This window comes from Pteronotus mesoamericanus, unplaced genomic scaffold (genome assembly GCF_021234165.1).
Source record: "Pteronotus mesoamericanus isolate MK-2021 breed Mesoamerican mustached bat unplaced genomic scaffold, CSHL_Meso_final scaffold_85, whole genome shotgun sequence".
NCBI lineage: Eukaryota > Metazoa > Chordata > Mammalia > Chiroptera > Mormoopidae > Pteronotus > Pteronotus mesoamericanus.
Window position 1 is genome coordinate 5,059,727 of NW_026555329.1, and position 15,749 is coordinate 5,075,475.

The 15,749-nt window shown below is 42.5% G+C and overlaps 1 protein-coding gene across 2 annotated transcripts; it reads right to left on the minus strand.

Annotated features, from left to right (window-relative positions):
• Positions 1 to 1,301: 1,301 nt before the first annotated feature.
• Positions 1,302 to 10,763, minus strand: MALSU1 (mitochondrial assembly of ribosomal large subunit 1). Of its 2 annotated transcripts, none has more exons than XM_054564535.1 (4): positions 10,484 to 10,763; positions 9,013 to 9,191; positions 2,919 to 3,000; positions 1,302 to 1,505 (listed from the first exon to the last, which is right to left on the minus strand). In XM_054564535.1, the coding sequence occupies exons 1-4, from the start codon at positions 10,722 to 10,724 to the stop codon at positions 1,318 to 1,320; spliced, it is 690 nt and encodes a 229-aa protein (XP_054420510.1). In that variant the 5' UTR covers positions 10,725 to 10,763; the 3' UTR covers positions 1,302 to 1,317. The 2 variants fall into 2 exon arrangements, with proteins under 2 accessions (XP_054420510.1, XP_054420511.1); XM_054564536.1 differs by having other exon boundaries at positions 1,302 to 1,501; positions 2,915 to 3,000.
• Positions 10,764 to 15,749: the final 4,986 nt, after the last annotated feature.

Sequence of the window (15,749 nt, forward strand, 5' to 3'; positions counted from 1 at the left end):
GACTGTGATGAGACATTTAACCTTTGATACTGAATTCATTTCTCCATTCCGTAACTTGATGGCAAAGACCAGGAGGTACAATTACGTGGTCGTGAGTGGTCTCCAAGGCCACACTGCTCTCAGAATTGTTGCTTTTGTTCATGAAACGATCACAGTCATCCTGTTACATGGACCTGAAGGACACACATAACCCCTTAAAAAATCATTTTGCCTCATTTGTATTTCAAGATGAATTTCTACAGACTAGGTAAGTTTTTCTGATGACCAGCATATCAGACATTTTGAAAATGACTTGAAATGTTTTCCTAAATGTTTTCAGAAAACCAGTTTATTTTGTAGTTTTAGCCAAAAAGTGCCCTTTTTGTCACGGAATTCACCTAGCATTCATAATTTTTTTTCCCCCCAAACAGTAAGTTGCTTAAAAAAAATCATGGACTGGCTTTCTGGTTGGTTTTTGGGTGAGATGTGATGTGCTCATGGCCAGAGCTCTTCCTCAGCATTTGATTTTTCCAATATTTGTTGGGTTTTTGTTTTTTGTTTTTTTTAACTACAGATAGGTGCTACATTTATATCTGCTGGTTTAAATTCTGTCATATTTCACTTCTAGCCTTTTAGTGTGGCAAATCATGTTTTCCTTTCAATTAAGCATTGGTAATGGAGTATCTGGTAATAGCTAGGAAATAATTCTGTAACTGAGTTTGTACTCACTGCATATGGATCATTCCTCATTTGTAATGTGCCCCAAATGCAGCTTCACTTTCCAGATACCTTGATACAGAATAAAGTTTTTCATCATTAGGTGCAGCTTGATTTGTAGTATGTTTTATTTTTGGTCTTTTCAAATAAATGTGAATATAATTTATAAATAAACAGATTTTTAGAAATACTATGTAATCGAGTTAAGCACCAATAACTACTGGTAAATTATTTTCTCCATTCCATGGTACTTTAATGTAAATCTTGATAATACTGTTGGATATGAACTAAGAACTATAGGCTTTAAGTAAAGTTTGGCTAGTCTGTTCTACATAATACTACTTACCCTTTAGCTCTCTGCTCAGATTTTAATTAATTTTGCTTAAGTGAAGCACAGGGACCCCAGATAGCTACAGGGAACCTGCTGGGCTAGCAGGAATAAAGGCATGGTTAAACTGTAGCTGGCGGTCATTCACTTACAGTCTCCACATCCGGATGTCAGTCAGCTTGAGTGCCTGGAGTCGGAAGACTTGTTTTGACAACTTACCCAGTTAGGTGGTGTTTATGAGCTATATTTTGAGAAGTGATTCAATCTCAATCTGAAATGACTAAAACGGTATTTTATTCACATTTGAACTCCACTGGAGTCAGGGGTGAAGTGTCATCTTCTATTCCAAGAATGAAGTCTTCAGGTAATATCTCAGGTGCTATCTGAGCTAACTGGTCATCATAAGAACGTAGGGTCCATAATTTCTCTAGTTCATACTTTTCTCTGGTTTCTGGAAGCATCAAATGAATCACCATGCTGCCTGTCAAGGACAGATAAGAGTTACAGTGACAAAGTAGCCTGTTTGCTGCTATTTTTGTGACCTCACAACCCTCTGTGATAGTTTATTACTCAAAGTGTAACCATAGGAACTCGAGCAGTGGTTTTCTAGGTGTGGACCACAGAGGAGCATCAACTGGGAGCCTGTTTGACCTACAAACCGTGGACCCCATCCAGCAAAATACCATGGAAGTGTAGCTGTGTTTTTGTCAGTGCATTACACAGAAGGTACATGCAACCAGTGTGTACCATTACTAGTGTTAACTTCAGTTTGACTTCATCCAAGTGACTAAAGGTGAGGCCTGTTAGCTTTCTTTTGGGAGACAAGTTTCCAAATGTGTCCATTTCTGCACATCCTATGAGTGAAGCACTGCCTACCTTTTGTTCTAGGCTTTTTCAAAGATGTTTTATGGTGACTAGCCTCAGAGAGATACTATCTCTCTGGAGCAAAGAGCAGGTTTGCTTGCAGCAGTGGTTCTCAATCTAGGACATTTTTGATTTTCACAGTTGGGGGCGTGGTTAGAGAAGGGGAGGGATACTGCTAAACACCCTACAATGCATAGGCTATTCCTACCTATTCCCACTAAAATTTCCTGGTCCAAATGTTCATAGTGACAAAGCTGAGAAACCCTTACAGCCTTGCCAGAAAAGTGTCTTGCACCAGAGCGAATGCATGCCTGCTTCTTGCCCATTACAAACCCTGACCTCAGGGTTCCTCTGTCACAACTGAGCGGGAGGCCCTGCGTTGCACTACAGCAGCTGGGGCACAGGGAACCTGGTGTGGAAGTGCCGCAGCTGGCTACCGCTCCTGGGAGTACGTAAGAAACTGCCCTTCCACTCTCGCCCGGGAATAGTCTTGGATAGTCTTGAGTCTTTTACCAATATCCACAAAACTCCCCAGCTAAATTGTTAGTTTACAAGTAAGATAAAATCTCAGACCCCTCATAGTTCTCCACAGTTACTTTTTCCTCTTTGTAATTATCATCTTGTGGGAAAATACTTTGAAACTATGTATATATCAATACCCAAATCTGTTAGGTCTTTCAAACTTCCAGTCCTGTGCCTGGAATGCCCTTCAGCTTCAACTTGGCCAGGTTCTTGAAGACAAGGATATGTGTACCCCACGCCTTCTTCGGCCAGTAAGGGATCTTCTCCCATCTCTACCCTGTTATGCATCCTGGTCTGTGTCATCTTTCTGACCCCTGTGACTCATTATATACATTCCAGTTTAGGTGAGCATTTCACAGGTGAGTAAGACCACCTGGCTTATGATGCAACAAACAATTCAAAAATTTTACATGGAAAAAGGATTGATCTCAATCATTTTGCAACTGAAAACAGTTCAAGGTTAATGCATGCCAAATGTTTATCTGTAAAATGTGCCTAAATAACTTACCAAAGTCCACACACATCCAGTCATCAGTCTCCTTTCCTTCAATCTTCACATGTGGTTCACTTTTACATTTTAGGAATTTGTACTGAAAAAGAGGTCATATATTAAAGGGGGAAAGGATAAGAGAAATCTGATCTTACTGAGGGTCTGATGGTATTTTTCCTTGGTCTTAATTTGGGACCTAATTTGCAATGTTCCTCATACTTGGACCCATAATAATAGGGAGCCCTGGCCAGATGACTCAGTTGGGTGGAGGGTCATCACATGCATCAAAAGCTTGTGGGTTCAGTTCCCAGTTGGGGTGTGTATAGGAAGCAACTGGTCTGTCCCCCCAACACCCCCACCCTCCTTCCCTCTGAAATCAGTGAGCATGTCCTCAGGTGAGAATTGAAAAAAATATATAAAAAAATAACTCAGGGAAACTAGTTTTCCCCCTAAATCACTCCCCCCTCCTACACCTCTCTCCTGAATCCAGGCCAAATCCATCTGATAGGGCCACTCCACCCATTCACCAGTGTGTCCAGTGCACAGAGAGGCCTGGGCTCATTCAACGTCAAGCTCACCCAGATCGCCCCTCCTGTCCGTGCCAGCCTGCCTTCCCTCTCGGGGCAGGTGCTGCGTTCCCGCTTTAAGGCTAGGTCTTCTCAGTCCATTTCAACTACCTCTATGACAATGTCAATGGGACTTTATCATCCCATGTCCCTATTCCCAACAGATACACTAAAATCAGAAAATATGCTTTAAGTCTAAAACTATTACAAGAGACAAAGGACATTAATGATAAAAGAGACAACTAACCGAGATGACAGAACCACTAAGAACATATGCACCAAAAGTCAGAGCTCCTAAACATAAAACACTGACAATTGAAAGGAAGAGATGGTAACACAAATATAGAAGATTCTTTCCAATAATGGGCAGAACAACCAGACAGAAGATCAATGAAGAATAGAAGACTTGAACACTACAGAGCCATTGGACTTAACAGACATTAACAGAACACTGCACCCAACAACAGCAGAATATATATGTTTAAGTATACGTGGAACATTTTCCCAGATCATGATGTCAGACAAGTCAATAAATTTTTAAAAATTGAAATCATAAAGTGTATTTCCTCAGCACAATGAAAAACAAGACATCAACAGAAGGAAAACTAGAAAATATACAAATAAGTGGAAATTAACAGACTTTCAGGAAAACAATGGATTAAATCACAGGAAATATCTTGAGACAAATTAAAAGATAACATACCAAAACTACGGGATGCAATGAACAGTGTCAAGAGGGTAATTTATAGCGATAAATGCTTACAGGTGAAAAGCCCCCAAATTAAAAACTTGAACTTAAACCTAAAAGAACTAGAAAATGAGGAACAAATTAAAACTAGCAGGAAGAAGGAAATAATCAGAGAAAAAATAGGGCAAAAATCAATGAAACCAAGATTTGGTTTTTCAAAAAGATCAATAAAATTGATAAAACTTTAGCTGGATTGACAAGTGAAGAAATTGAAGATCCAAATAACTAAAATCAGAAACAACTGAGAGGACATTACTATCAAGTTTAGAAAAGGAGAAAGGATTATGCTATGAATGATCTTATGCCAGCAAATTGGATAACCAAGATGAAATGAATAAATTCCTAGAAACACAACCTACGAAGACTGAATCATGAAGAAAAGTAAGTCTGAACAGACCTATTTAGTAATACTTACAGGACTGAGTCAGTAATCAGAAACCTCTCAACACAGTTATGTCTCAATTTTAAAAAGCGGGGGTGTTGGGGGAGTTTGACCAGTGTGGCTCAGGTCACCGGGCATCCTTCAAAGTGAAACATTGCTGGTTTGATTTCCAGTCGGGGCATGTGGCTGGGTTCAGTCCCCTATTGGGGCACTTATGAGAGACAACTGATCCATATTCCTTTTTCACATTGATGTTTCTCCCTCCCTCCCCTTTGTAAAGATAAATAAATCTTTAAAAAAATAAAAACATACAGGGGAAAAAGTTACTAACAAAGGCTTTGCTTGTAAATTCTAACAAATATTTAAATAAAAGCTAACAAATATTTCTTAAACTCCTCCTAAAACATACTGAAAAGAACACTTCCTAACTTCTCTGAGATTTGCATTACCCTGACACCAAAGCCAGACAAAGACACTATTAGAAAACTACAGACCAGAATCTTTGATGAATACTGATGTAAAAACCCTCAACAAAATACCAGCACACCAGTTCAACAGCATATTGAAAAATATATACACAACCACGTAGGATTTATTCCTGGACCATAAAGATGATTGCACATGAAATCAGTATAATAAATCATACAAACAAAATGAGGGACAAAAACCACAGGACCATCTCAAATTTGTGTAAAAAAAGCTTTTAACAAAATTCAACATCCTTTTATGATACACTCAACCAGATAAGAATAGAAGAATAGAATATCTCAAGAAGATAAAAGCTCACAGCTATTATATTCAATGGCAAAAGACTAAGTTTTCCCTCTAAGATTCGTAACAAGACAAGAATGCCCCACTTTTGCCCCTCTTATTCAACATAGTACTGGTATTCTAGCCAGAGCAATAAAAAAATAAAGGTATCTAAATTGGAAAGGAAGAAATAAAATTATCTCTCTTTGTAAAAACATGATCTTACATGCAGAAAATCCTAAGGATTCTATGAGAGACGGCCGGGGAGCAGGGGGAGAACCATTAGAACTAATCAATGAATTCAACAAAAGTGTAAGATTAAAAAAATCAACACACAAAAATCAGTTGCATTTCTATAAACAATGAAAAACCTGAAAAAATTCCATCTACAACGGAATCAAAAGAATAAATACTTAGAAATAAACTTAACCATAAAGGCCAAAGACTTGTCTGCTGGAAACTACAGAATGATGCTAAAAGAAATTAAAGACACCAATAAATGGAAATACCCTGCTTTCATGGATTGGAGGACTTAATATTGTTAAGATGTCAACATTTCCCACAGTTACCTACAAATTCAATGTAATCCCCATCACAATCCCAAGTGACTTTTTTCCCCCAGAAAAAGTTGATTCTAAAATATGTATGTAATTTAAAGGACCCTAAATAGCCAAAACAATTCTGAAAAGCTTACATGGTTAGAGGTCTCAAATGTCCTGATGTCAAAACTTAAAAGCTGCAGTAATCAACTGTGATCAAGGTAGACATATAAAATATTGAAATAAAGAAAGAGCCCGCATGTCCAAATGATTTTCAACAAGGGTTTTAAATCCCTTCAGTGGGGCAGAGGCAACCTTTTCAACAAATGGTACTGAGAAAACTAGGTATCTACATGCAAGAAAATGAAGTTGGACCCTTACCTCCAGGGGTGTCTCACCTGCAGGCCACAGGCCGCGTGCAGCCAGGATGGCTGTGAATGCAGCCCAGCAGAAACCTGTAAACTTACTTACAACAGTATGAGATTTTTTTTGTGATTACGTGTTGCAGTGTATTTAACATGTGCCCCAAGACAACTCTTCTTCCACTGTGGCCCAGAGACACCAAAAGGTTGGACCACCCTGGGGGTTTACACTGTCTACAAAAACCACTTCAAAATGGAGAAAGACCTAAACGTAAGACCCAAAACTATAAAATTCTTAGGAGAAAACACAGTGGAAAAGCTTTGTGACATTTGATCTGGCAATGACTTCTTGGATATGACACCAAAGTCAAAGGTAGCAACAACAAAGATAAATGCACTGGACTTTATTCAAGTTAAAACCTTTTCTGCATTAAAGGACACTATCAACAGAGTAAAAAGGCAATCTACAGAATGGGAGAAAATACTGCAAATCACATTTGATACCCAGAACATACAGAGAGCTCTTAAAACTTCCCAGCCTGATTGAAACATGGGCAAATAACTTGGAGAGGGATGTCTCTATAAAGATATACAAATGGCCAATAAGCACGTGAAAAGATGCTCAGTGTCACTAATGACTATGCAAACCAAAACCACAGTAAGATACCACTTCACGCCCATGAAGATTACTATTATCAACAAGTCAGTAAATAACAAGTGTTGGCAAAGATGTGGAGAAACTGAAACCCCTATGAACTGCTGGTGGGACTGTTAGTGGTTCCTCAAAAAGTGAAAAATAGAATTATCATGATCTGGCAATTTTACTTGTATTAAAAGCAGGGACAGGACAGTCAAATGGTGGAGTAGATAAATCCTGAACTCCCTCCCATGAACAAATCAAAATCACTACTAAATTATAGAACCATCATCACTGAGAAGCACCTGAAGACTAGAGGAACAGGATTCCTCTAAGGATACAAAGTAGAAACCACATCAAGGTGCAGAGGAGGGGCCAAGATGTGGTGTGAACAGGTCCCACACCCAGGGTGTCACAACCAATAAACAGGCTGTCCAAGCCTCCTGAGCCTGGAGCAGCCACGAAGGGTAGGAGGAGCACATAACATCTGGATCTGGCTTTGAACACCAGCAGGGATACATCTGAGGGAGACCAGGAGCCGCGGGGGACTGCAACACTGTTCTTAAAAGGTTCACGCACAAACTCACTTGCTCCGAGCTCCAGCGCAGAGGGGGCAGTTCAAGAAATGCCTGGGTCACTCAGGGAAGCATTAAATCGATGAACTTTAGGGTGGGAACTCTCTTGGGACAAAAAGACCTGGCACGTGCCACTGTTCCTTTGTTGAGCTCTCCTCCTGCACAGCTGGCAAAAATCTGTCCCTCCCCATTAACTTGGCTGACACCGTTCACCTGGTTCGGGCGTTTCCCGGAGACCCTGCCCCACCCAAGCCCCTCTCCCCGCTGGAGTCTCCTCTGGAGACTCCATTCAAGTCGCTGGCCTCGATGGGCACTGCAGTCTCTCCCACGCCCTCTCGGGCTCGGCACAAGCTGTGGCTCGACACTCCTTGCACTGCCGCCTCTCCCGAACGCCCTTACGCTCGGCACAAGCGGCAGCTGCCCACCTCAGCTTGCACTGCAGCTCCTCCCGGGTGGCCCCAAGCCCGGCCCGAGTGCGGGTCAACCACGGCTAGCGCTGGAGCCTTTTCCGAGGATCATCACGCTTGGCACAAGTGCTGGCCAGCCCTGGCTCACACTGTAGCCTCTCCTAAGAGGCTCCAGATGCCACACACCCAGCGGCTGGCCTCAGAGCGACACTAAAACAACTCCTGCTCCACAGGACCAGCCCCCCAACAACAGCTAGTCTCCTGTACCCGCAGCTGGTCCTCATGGGGTTACTGTTTAATGTGTACAGGCACCAAGCTCAGTTTCCAGCCTGCTTGTTTTACCACCCTTCTCCTGGCAATCCCAACTATTTTTGGGGGTCTTAATTGTGCCCTCTATGACCAATTTTCAACAAGGCGAGAGACATATGTTTCCCTGTAAAGTGATATAAGAATCAGGTAAAGGTTGTCAAGTACATTTTCTTCCTCATTCTGATTCATGTTCAGTCCAACTGGAAAATGAACGGCCTCCCCTTCCCTCATCTGTGAATTCAGGGGGGCAAGGACTAAATCTTTTTCATTTTCTTCTTCCCAATACCCAGCGCAGTACTTGGGAACACCGGACATGCTCAGAACTAAACTCTAGGTCAGCACTGTCCAGTACAACGTTTTGGAATTACAGAAATGTTTCACCGTCACGCTGTGTGCTATGGCAGCCAGCCATTAGTCACACGTGGCCAGTGAGCACCTGAAATTTGGCCTGGTACAACGGAAGAACTGAATATTTAATTTTAATTTATAATTAAGGAGTCACATGTGGCCAATGGCTATCGCACTGGACAGTGCTGCTCTAGAACTCCCTCTGGGGTATACTGCCGTCTTCTAGTCTGCCTCAGGTTATTTTTTAGTATTGTTTTCCTTGTGGTCATTAGACACAAGAATTAAAAATACCGTGATTCACTAGGGCTAAACATTGGTCCCCATAACCTTCACTATCAAAGAATATAAAACACTCATTCAAATTCTGAAAATTCGGGTTTCTTATACAATCTCATTGACGGGTTTACTTTTCACGCATTACTCCTCGACCTTTTGAACTCACACCATTCCACCAGTTAACGGTTCCAATAGGAAAAGCAAGCATCCTACCATTTTCACGATGTAGTAGACCACGGCATGTAAGTGTCGGGTAGAAGTTCCACTAGCAACCACAAAGTAATCTGCATATTTCATTTCCGGAGGAACCTTGATCACACAAATGTCTCGTGCATTTTCTTGCCTTAGCAGTGAGACCAGCGTGTCAATGTCAAACTTGGGGCCAGTGTGATCTGAAATGCACAAAGGTTTGCTTGTGTCAGGTGGATGAGTAGGAGACAGGGTGCGCAGGCGGCGACACAGGCAACTGACAGTGAAACTGCTCTTCCATGAGGGTATTTTGATTTAAAATGTTTCGAAAGACAGCAGGGTCCAGGCCTCCTGGAAGCTGAGCCTGGGCAGTGGGTTCCTTCACATAGCACTGCTCTGCTTTTATGGGAAGGGTGCTCAGGCTACACAGAGCCATCCTTCACTACTACCGCGTGCAAATAGACCCGCACCAGCAACAAATGAGTTTTTGTTAATTAGTACTTGAGGAAATGAGCAATATACCTCTGACATAGAACTGTCAGAGAAAGAAAGGAAAAGAACAGCACAAGTGGAGTGGGGGGGGGGGGCACGGTGATATTCTGGGGCATATTAAATTGAATCCCAGACATAAAGGGTCACAAAACTAGTATTGTGAGCTGGAAGGGCACTTTTTAGCTGGTTCCCAACCTTCACTTGATGAAAATGCAGGCCGAGCAGATGACGTGTGGGCCCTCAAACCAACCAATGGGAGCTAAATGTTTAAAAGCAATTCTTATTTTGAACCTTCAAGTTTTTCTTATAAAGCCATTTGGGTTATGGAACCACCATTATCCGTGAGAGCCTATCCCCCCGCCTCCGCGCCTCCCCGCCCCACCCCCCCGCCCGTCCCGTGGAGCTGTAGATATTTTGCTCTTCACTTTGGAGTATTACAGCCTCTAAGTTTAGAGCTTTACGTTCCACAGCGGACTCCCAACGACCACTAGGTCCCTTAGTTAGGCTGGTCCCTTAGTTAGGCTAGTCCCTAACACCTCCCTCTCTCATACCCTAGCCTTTCGCAGATGTGATCTATTTACCACCAAAGTTTCTAAAAGCCTCGCGTGATTAGAGGACCTTAAATTAGCCCCACATCCTCTCAGCGCTTCGTACCCCCTTAGCTCCCCGCCCCAGCACTCTGGACAAACCCATTTCTCAAGCCCTATGAAGAGTGTGAAGGGGAGTGAGGGCGGTGAGGTTGTGATGCCAAGGGCCTGGTGTGGCCCTTCGCAAGTGCTGGGGTGTCGGAGCTCGCAGCTCATCTCCTGACCTCACAGTTTCTCCACTGTGAAATGGCAGAGTTGGCGCCAACCACCTTTCAAGTCCATTCCAGCTCTGAATCTGCAGGAGTTTCGTGACTCCAAGAGAAATGCATAAGGAGGGTAACTCAGAGCCTCCTGAGCCGCGATCTGGCTTCCGGCCGCCCGCAGGGGAACGCGGCCGCCTTCCCCCGCGCCCGTACCTGCAGGGCGTGATTCCGGGCGTCCCTCGCTGACTGCCCCCAACGTCTGCTCCTCCAGGGCGGGCCCGCCGAGCAGGCCGCGCGCACGGTCGGGGGTCAAGCAGGCCCGGCCGAGCGCTGGTCCCGCGGGAAGCTGCCCCGAGGCCAGCAACCGAAACCGGGACGCAGCGCCCACAGGGGAAAGGGCCCTACAGCCTAGCAGCGTCCAGAGCTGCCGAGCCACAAAGCCTCTCGGCCCCATTGCCGTCGCCGCGAGGCGACTCACGGGGCGGAGCTTAATGGAGTCAAAGCCGCTTATGCAGCTTTCGATTGGCCAGGTCCGGGCGGTGCGGCCTGGAGTATCGACGTAAGGAGCGTGGGCGGGACCAGGTTCCGAAGGCGGGGCCGTGGGCGGGGTCTGAGCCCCAGCGGTGGCCCGGGGGAACTGACTCGGTCTGACTTGTCGTAGGAGTCTGACAGCTAGTGATTCCCCACATTGCTCTGCCCAAGGTCATAGTGCCACACAAAGTCATCCTTGCCTTTTTCTGGATGTAAATTTCACGAAGGGAGGAATTTTTTTTTAAATATTTTATTTATTTTTAGAGAGAGGGGAAGGGAGGAAGAAGGGGAGAGAAACAGCCATCGGCGGCCGCTCGCACATGCCCTTAACCCTCCCAGACAACCGGGAATTAAACCAGTGAGCCTTCTGTTTGGGGGACGATGCCCAACCAACCGAGCTACACCGGTCAGGGCAGTGACTCTTTTCATACAGTAATAAAGTGAAGGAAGGCAGCAGCCAGAAGCTTTGAAACACAGCTCGTCCGCTGAAGCGGTCTTGTGTTCAAAGCCGAGCTGTGTGCCGTGGCCCAGCGCGGAGTCAGTGACTGGAACGCTTCCATGGCTGCCTCTCTTGTTAGGAGGTTCCAGGGTGATAGAAGCCATTTCATAGATGAGGTGAAGGACATTTTGGGCGGGTGCCATCAACAGCCACTGTGAACCCAACTAGAAATAACTTCAAGTTGGCAGGTGGGTTTTGTAGAAAAAGGCAAGTAGGTCAGGTCTTGAGGCTTCAAAGCTCTAGGCAGTTTTGAAACGAATCGCTTAAATTTCATCCGTATGAGGTTGTTCAGACCACACATGAGGAAAGAAAAGATTTAATAACTCATTCTTTTAAAATATTATTTTAAACAAACTTTCCAACATACAGAATAGTGGTGAGAAAAACGTGAATTTCCCAGAGTTAGCACATCTTTTTGCCATATTTTCAGATCTCTTTCCCTTCAGAAATAAAATGTCACAGATTCAGCAAACGCCCCTTCACAACCCCCTCTAATCCCAGGCCCTTCTCCATTGTTAGTGATGACCACTCCCCTGAATTTGATGTGTTCCATTCCCATGCACATTTCTATTCTTTAACTTCCTATGTAGGCATAAACAATTGAGAGTATGTTTTTAATTTTGTTCAAATATCATGCTGTACTAATGGCTTGTTGTTGACATATCGCCGCTCTTTGTATTTGCATTTCCCCAGTTACTGGTGTGGTTGGGCATCTCTTCACATGTGGATTGGCATTTGGATTTCCTTCTCTGTGGGTTTTCTGTTCATGAAACTTTGCCAGTTTTCCCCTATGACTTGTGATTATTTAAAGATTCTTTTAGACGTTATTTCATTCCACTTAAAAAAAAAGTAAGTGATATTTGCAATGTACTGAAGAATACATACAGCGTATAGATGAAGTGTAAAGAAGAATAAAACAAACCCACCAGTCAGCTTAGCAAAACAAGTCCCCCGATTGCTGCTTACACAGCCCCCGTTCCTCCTCCCTGGAGACATCCACTGTGCTGAATTTCATGGAGTAATTCTTTCACCTTCTATTCTATAGGCTTAAAATGTATGTTTGTGTACATTCTCATTTTGTTTAGTTTTCCATGTTTTTGAATTTTTAAATGGTATCATATTGTGTATTCTTTGGCAACTTGCTTTTTCTGTCAACATTACATTGAGGAAGAGGAAGAGGTGAAAGTCTTCCTCTTGGTGTTTATAGCTGTAGGTTTATTCGTTTTCATTGATGCATGGTATTCCATTGTTTATCTCAACTGTTTTATCCATGCTACTGTTGAGAGACACTTGGGTTGCTTCTCATGCTGCTCTGAATGTGCTTGTCCATGTCCCCTGGAGCACGTGCAAGGGTTTCTCTAGGGCGTTCGATACCCAGGAGTGAGATTGCAGGATCATAGATACGTATATCTTCAATGTCACCAGATAATGCTAGATTATTTCCCAAAACCACTGTTCCATTTTAAACTCCCAAGAGCAGGGTGTATGTGTTCTGGTGTTCTCACTTTCACCAACACTTAATTTTGTCAGATTTTTTTTTTTATCTATGCCAGTCTGAAATGATGTCTCATTGTATGATTTGTGTTTCCCTAATAATTTTTTTTTGTATAATCTAGGCACTAATCTTTTACCAGTTACATGTATTGAAATTATATTCTTCCAGTCAGTGACTTTTCATTTTTAATCAACTTTATTGAGGTATATTTATATAAGATAAACATAACCAATTTTAACCCTAAAATTTAATGATATTTGGCTAGTGTATGCAGTTGTGAACCATTACAATTGTGGTATAAAATGTTTCCTGTGCCTCCCAAAGTTCCCTTGTGCTCACAGTCAATCTCCTCCCCCAACTTCTAGTCCCAGGCAAGTACTGATCTGCTGTCAATCATTATAGTTTTGCCTTTTCCAGAATATCATATAAACAGTCTCATTCATTATGTCTGGCTTGTTTCATTTAGCCTAAAGCTTTTGAGATATATCCACATTGTTCCATCTATCAATAGTATGTGCTTTTTTTATTGTCAAGTAGTGTTTCATTTTATGGACATATGACATTTGTTTATCCATTTACCAGTTGGTGGAGATTTAGGCTGTTTCTAGTCTGTGACTATCGCAGATAACATTATCATGAACATTTAGGTACAAGTTGTTGTATGAAACTACATCCTAATTTCTCCTAAGTAAAGACCCAGGAGTAGAAAGGCCAGATTATGTGGGTACGTGGTTACCTATATATTATCTTTATTAAAAAATTGCCAAACTATTTTCCAAACTACTGTTTCCCATCTTGCACATTCACCAGCAGCATATGAGAATTTTGTGGGTATTTTTAAACAAGAAGTTTGTGGTGTCTTTTTCATACAGAACTTTAAAATGTAAAATAATTTGAAATATCAATCTTTTTCTTTACGGTTGGTTTTTTTAGGGGATTTATGAAATTCTTCATCATTTGCTTTTCATGTTGTGATTTTCCATTTTGTAATTTCTCCTGAGAGGATTATCAGATTTGTTTTTCTTCAGAAAGTCTTTTTAGACATTTTCCTATAGCTAACTTGGCAACAAACACTTCACTTACTTTGTCAGATAGTACAGTGCTTGTTGTCATTATGGAATAATGTGACGTTAGACTGAGGGTAAGAGCTGCAGGCACTCAGTTAAGAAAATTATATTTCACATAATTGAAGATCTCTGAAGGATTCTTGTTTTCTCAGTTCAGTTCAGAATGGAGTTCAACAATGCTTTCAAATAGTTCAGCAGACTTCTTTGTAAAGGACGAAATAGCAAATGTTCGAGTCCATGTAGACCATACGTGACCACTGTGCCAACCACCGGACTCCACTGTAGAGCAAAGGCAGCCACTGACAATGAATAAATAAATGGGTGTGGTTGTGTGTGCTAATCAGCTGTACTTATGGACACTGAAATGTGAACTTCAGGGAATTTTTATGTGGCACAAAATAATATTCTCTTAACTTTTTTCAAACAAAAAATATAAAACTGCAGGGGGAAGGGGATGGGTAGAGGTGGCAGAGGGTATGGGGGGATAAATGGTAATGGAAAAATTAAATTAAAAAAAAATATATCTCCTAACTTTTGCTTGTGGTGCAGGGAATTAACAGGCGGAGAGCCAGGTGTGGCCCGTACACCACAGTGCCAGCTGTTAATTTAGGATATAATCCTCCTGACATCACTGTAAGGAAACTGGGTAATATCCTCCCGATTTTGCACAAGCATTCGAGCTCAGGGACCTTAGAATTCACCAGTTTAGCTTCCCTCTCTTCCTCCTTCCCTCCATTTTATAGATGAGTTCTCAGTGCACCAAGGGACAATGCCTGGCTTAAGCCCTCCCTACCTTCCTCTACTCAATTCCAAAAACAAAAATTTAAAACTATATCCACAGCCACAAAATCCTTCTGCCACATTCTCATCAGTAGTTAATCTTTCTTTTATAGAAAGAATATGCTAAAGGAATGTATTCTAATAAACACCTTAAAATAGCCCTAGCTAGTGTGGCTCATTCAGTGGATTGAGTGCTGGGCTGCAAACCAAAGGGTTGCTGGTTCAATTCCCAGTCAGAGCACATGCCTGGGTTGCGGGTCAGGACCCCAGTAGGGGGCACGTGAGAGGCAATCACACATTAATGTTTCTTTCTCTCCTTCCCTTCCCCTCTCTCTAAAAATAAATAAATAAAGTCTTAAAAAAAATTGAAGGACTCATTAAGCTCATCTTCATATTTAATTGTATCATTAAAACCTGTACAATGCAGTCAACAGTGACAATTGCATTGTAAATTTGAGAGAAGTTTTGAGTAGTGAGGTAACATGATACTATCTCTGGGAAAATTATACAGAGAATTAAAATTGGTTAAATACCAATACCAAAATTCCATTAATGTACTAAAATCCCAAAAAGCCTATAGATCTCCAAAACAAATTTTACTCCAGAATTTCAAGGACAAAGGGAACCGCAGTTCAGTTATACAGAGCAGAGGAATTGCTTCTGAAGATGAGGTTGAGGTCAATGGGGTTGGCGCAAATGGGTGTGTGTCAGCGCATGCGCACGTGCAGAGGGCGGGGTGGGACGGGCTCCAGGCCAAAGGTCAGCGCTCACTGCAATGAAAACTTGAATCCAAGCTCCAAGCAGAGTCCTTGCCTCTCATTCCTTGGTTGTGTCCTCTCCAGACCAGAGCCTGGGACATACTGGTGCTCAGTCAGTGATGGTTGAAGGATCAAAATCAGCCTGCAAAAGGTGAGAGTCTTGGGAACTGGCCTGAATTTTTAGGGTACCATTTCCAGCAGCTAAGAGACAAGTCTTTAAAAAAAAAAGAAAGAAAGAAAGAAAAACCTTAAAGGATGTTTCCCCAACCAGGAGCCCCATTAGAAGGTGATCACCTCCCCCCTCAACCCCATGACTGTCTTTTTATCTGCCCTTAGCCTGCCACTAACT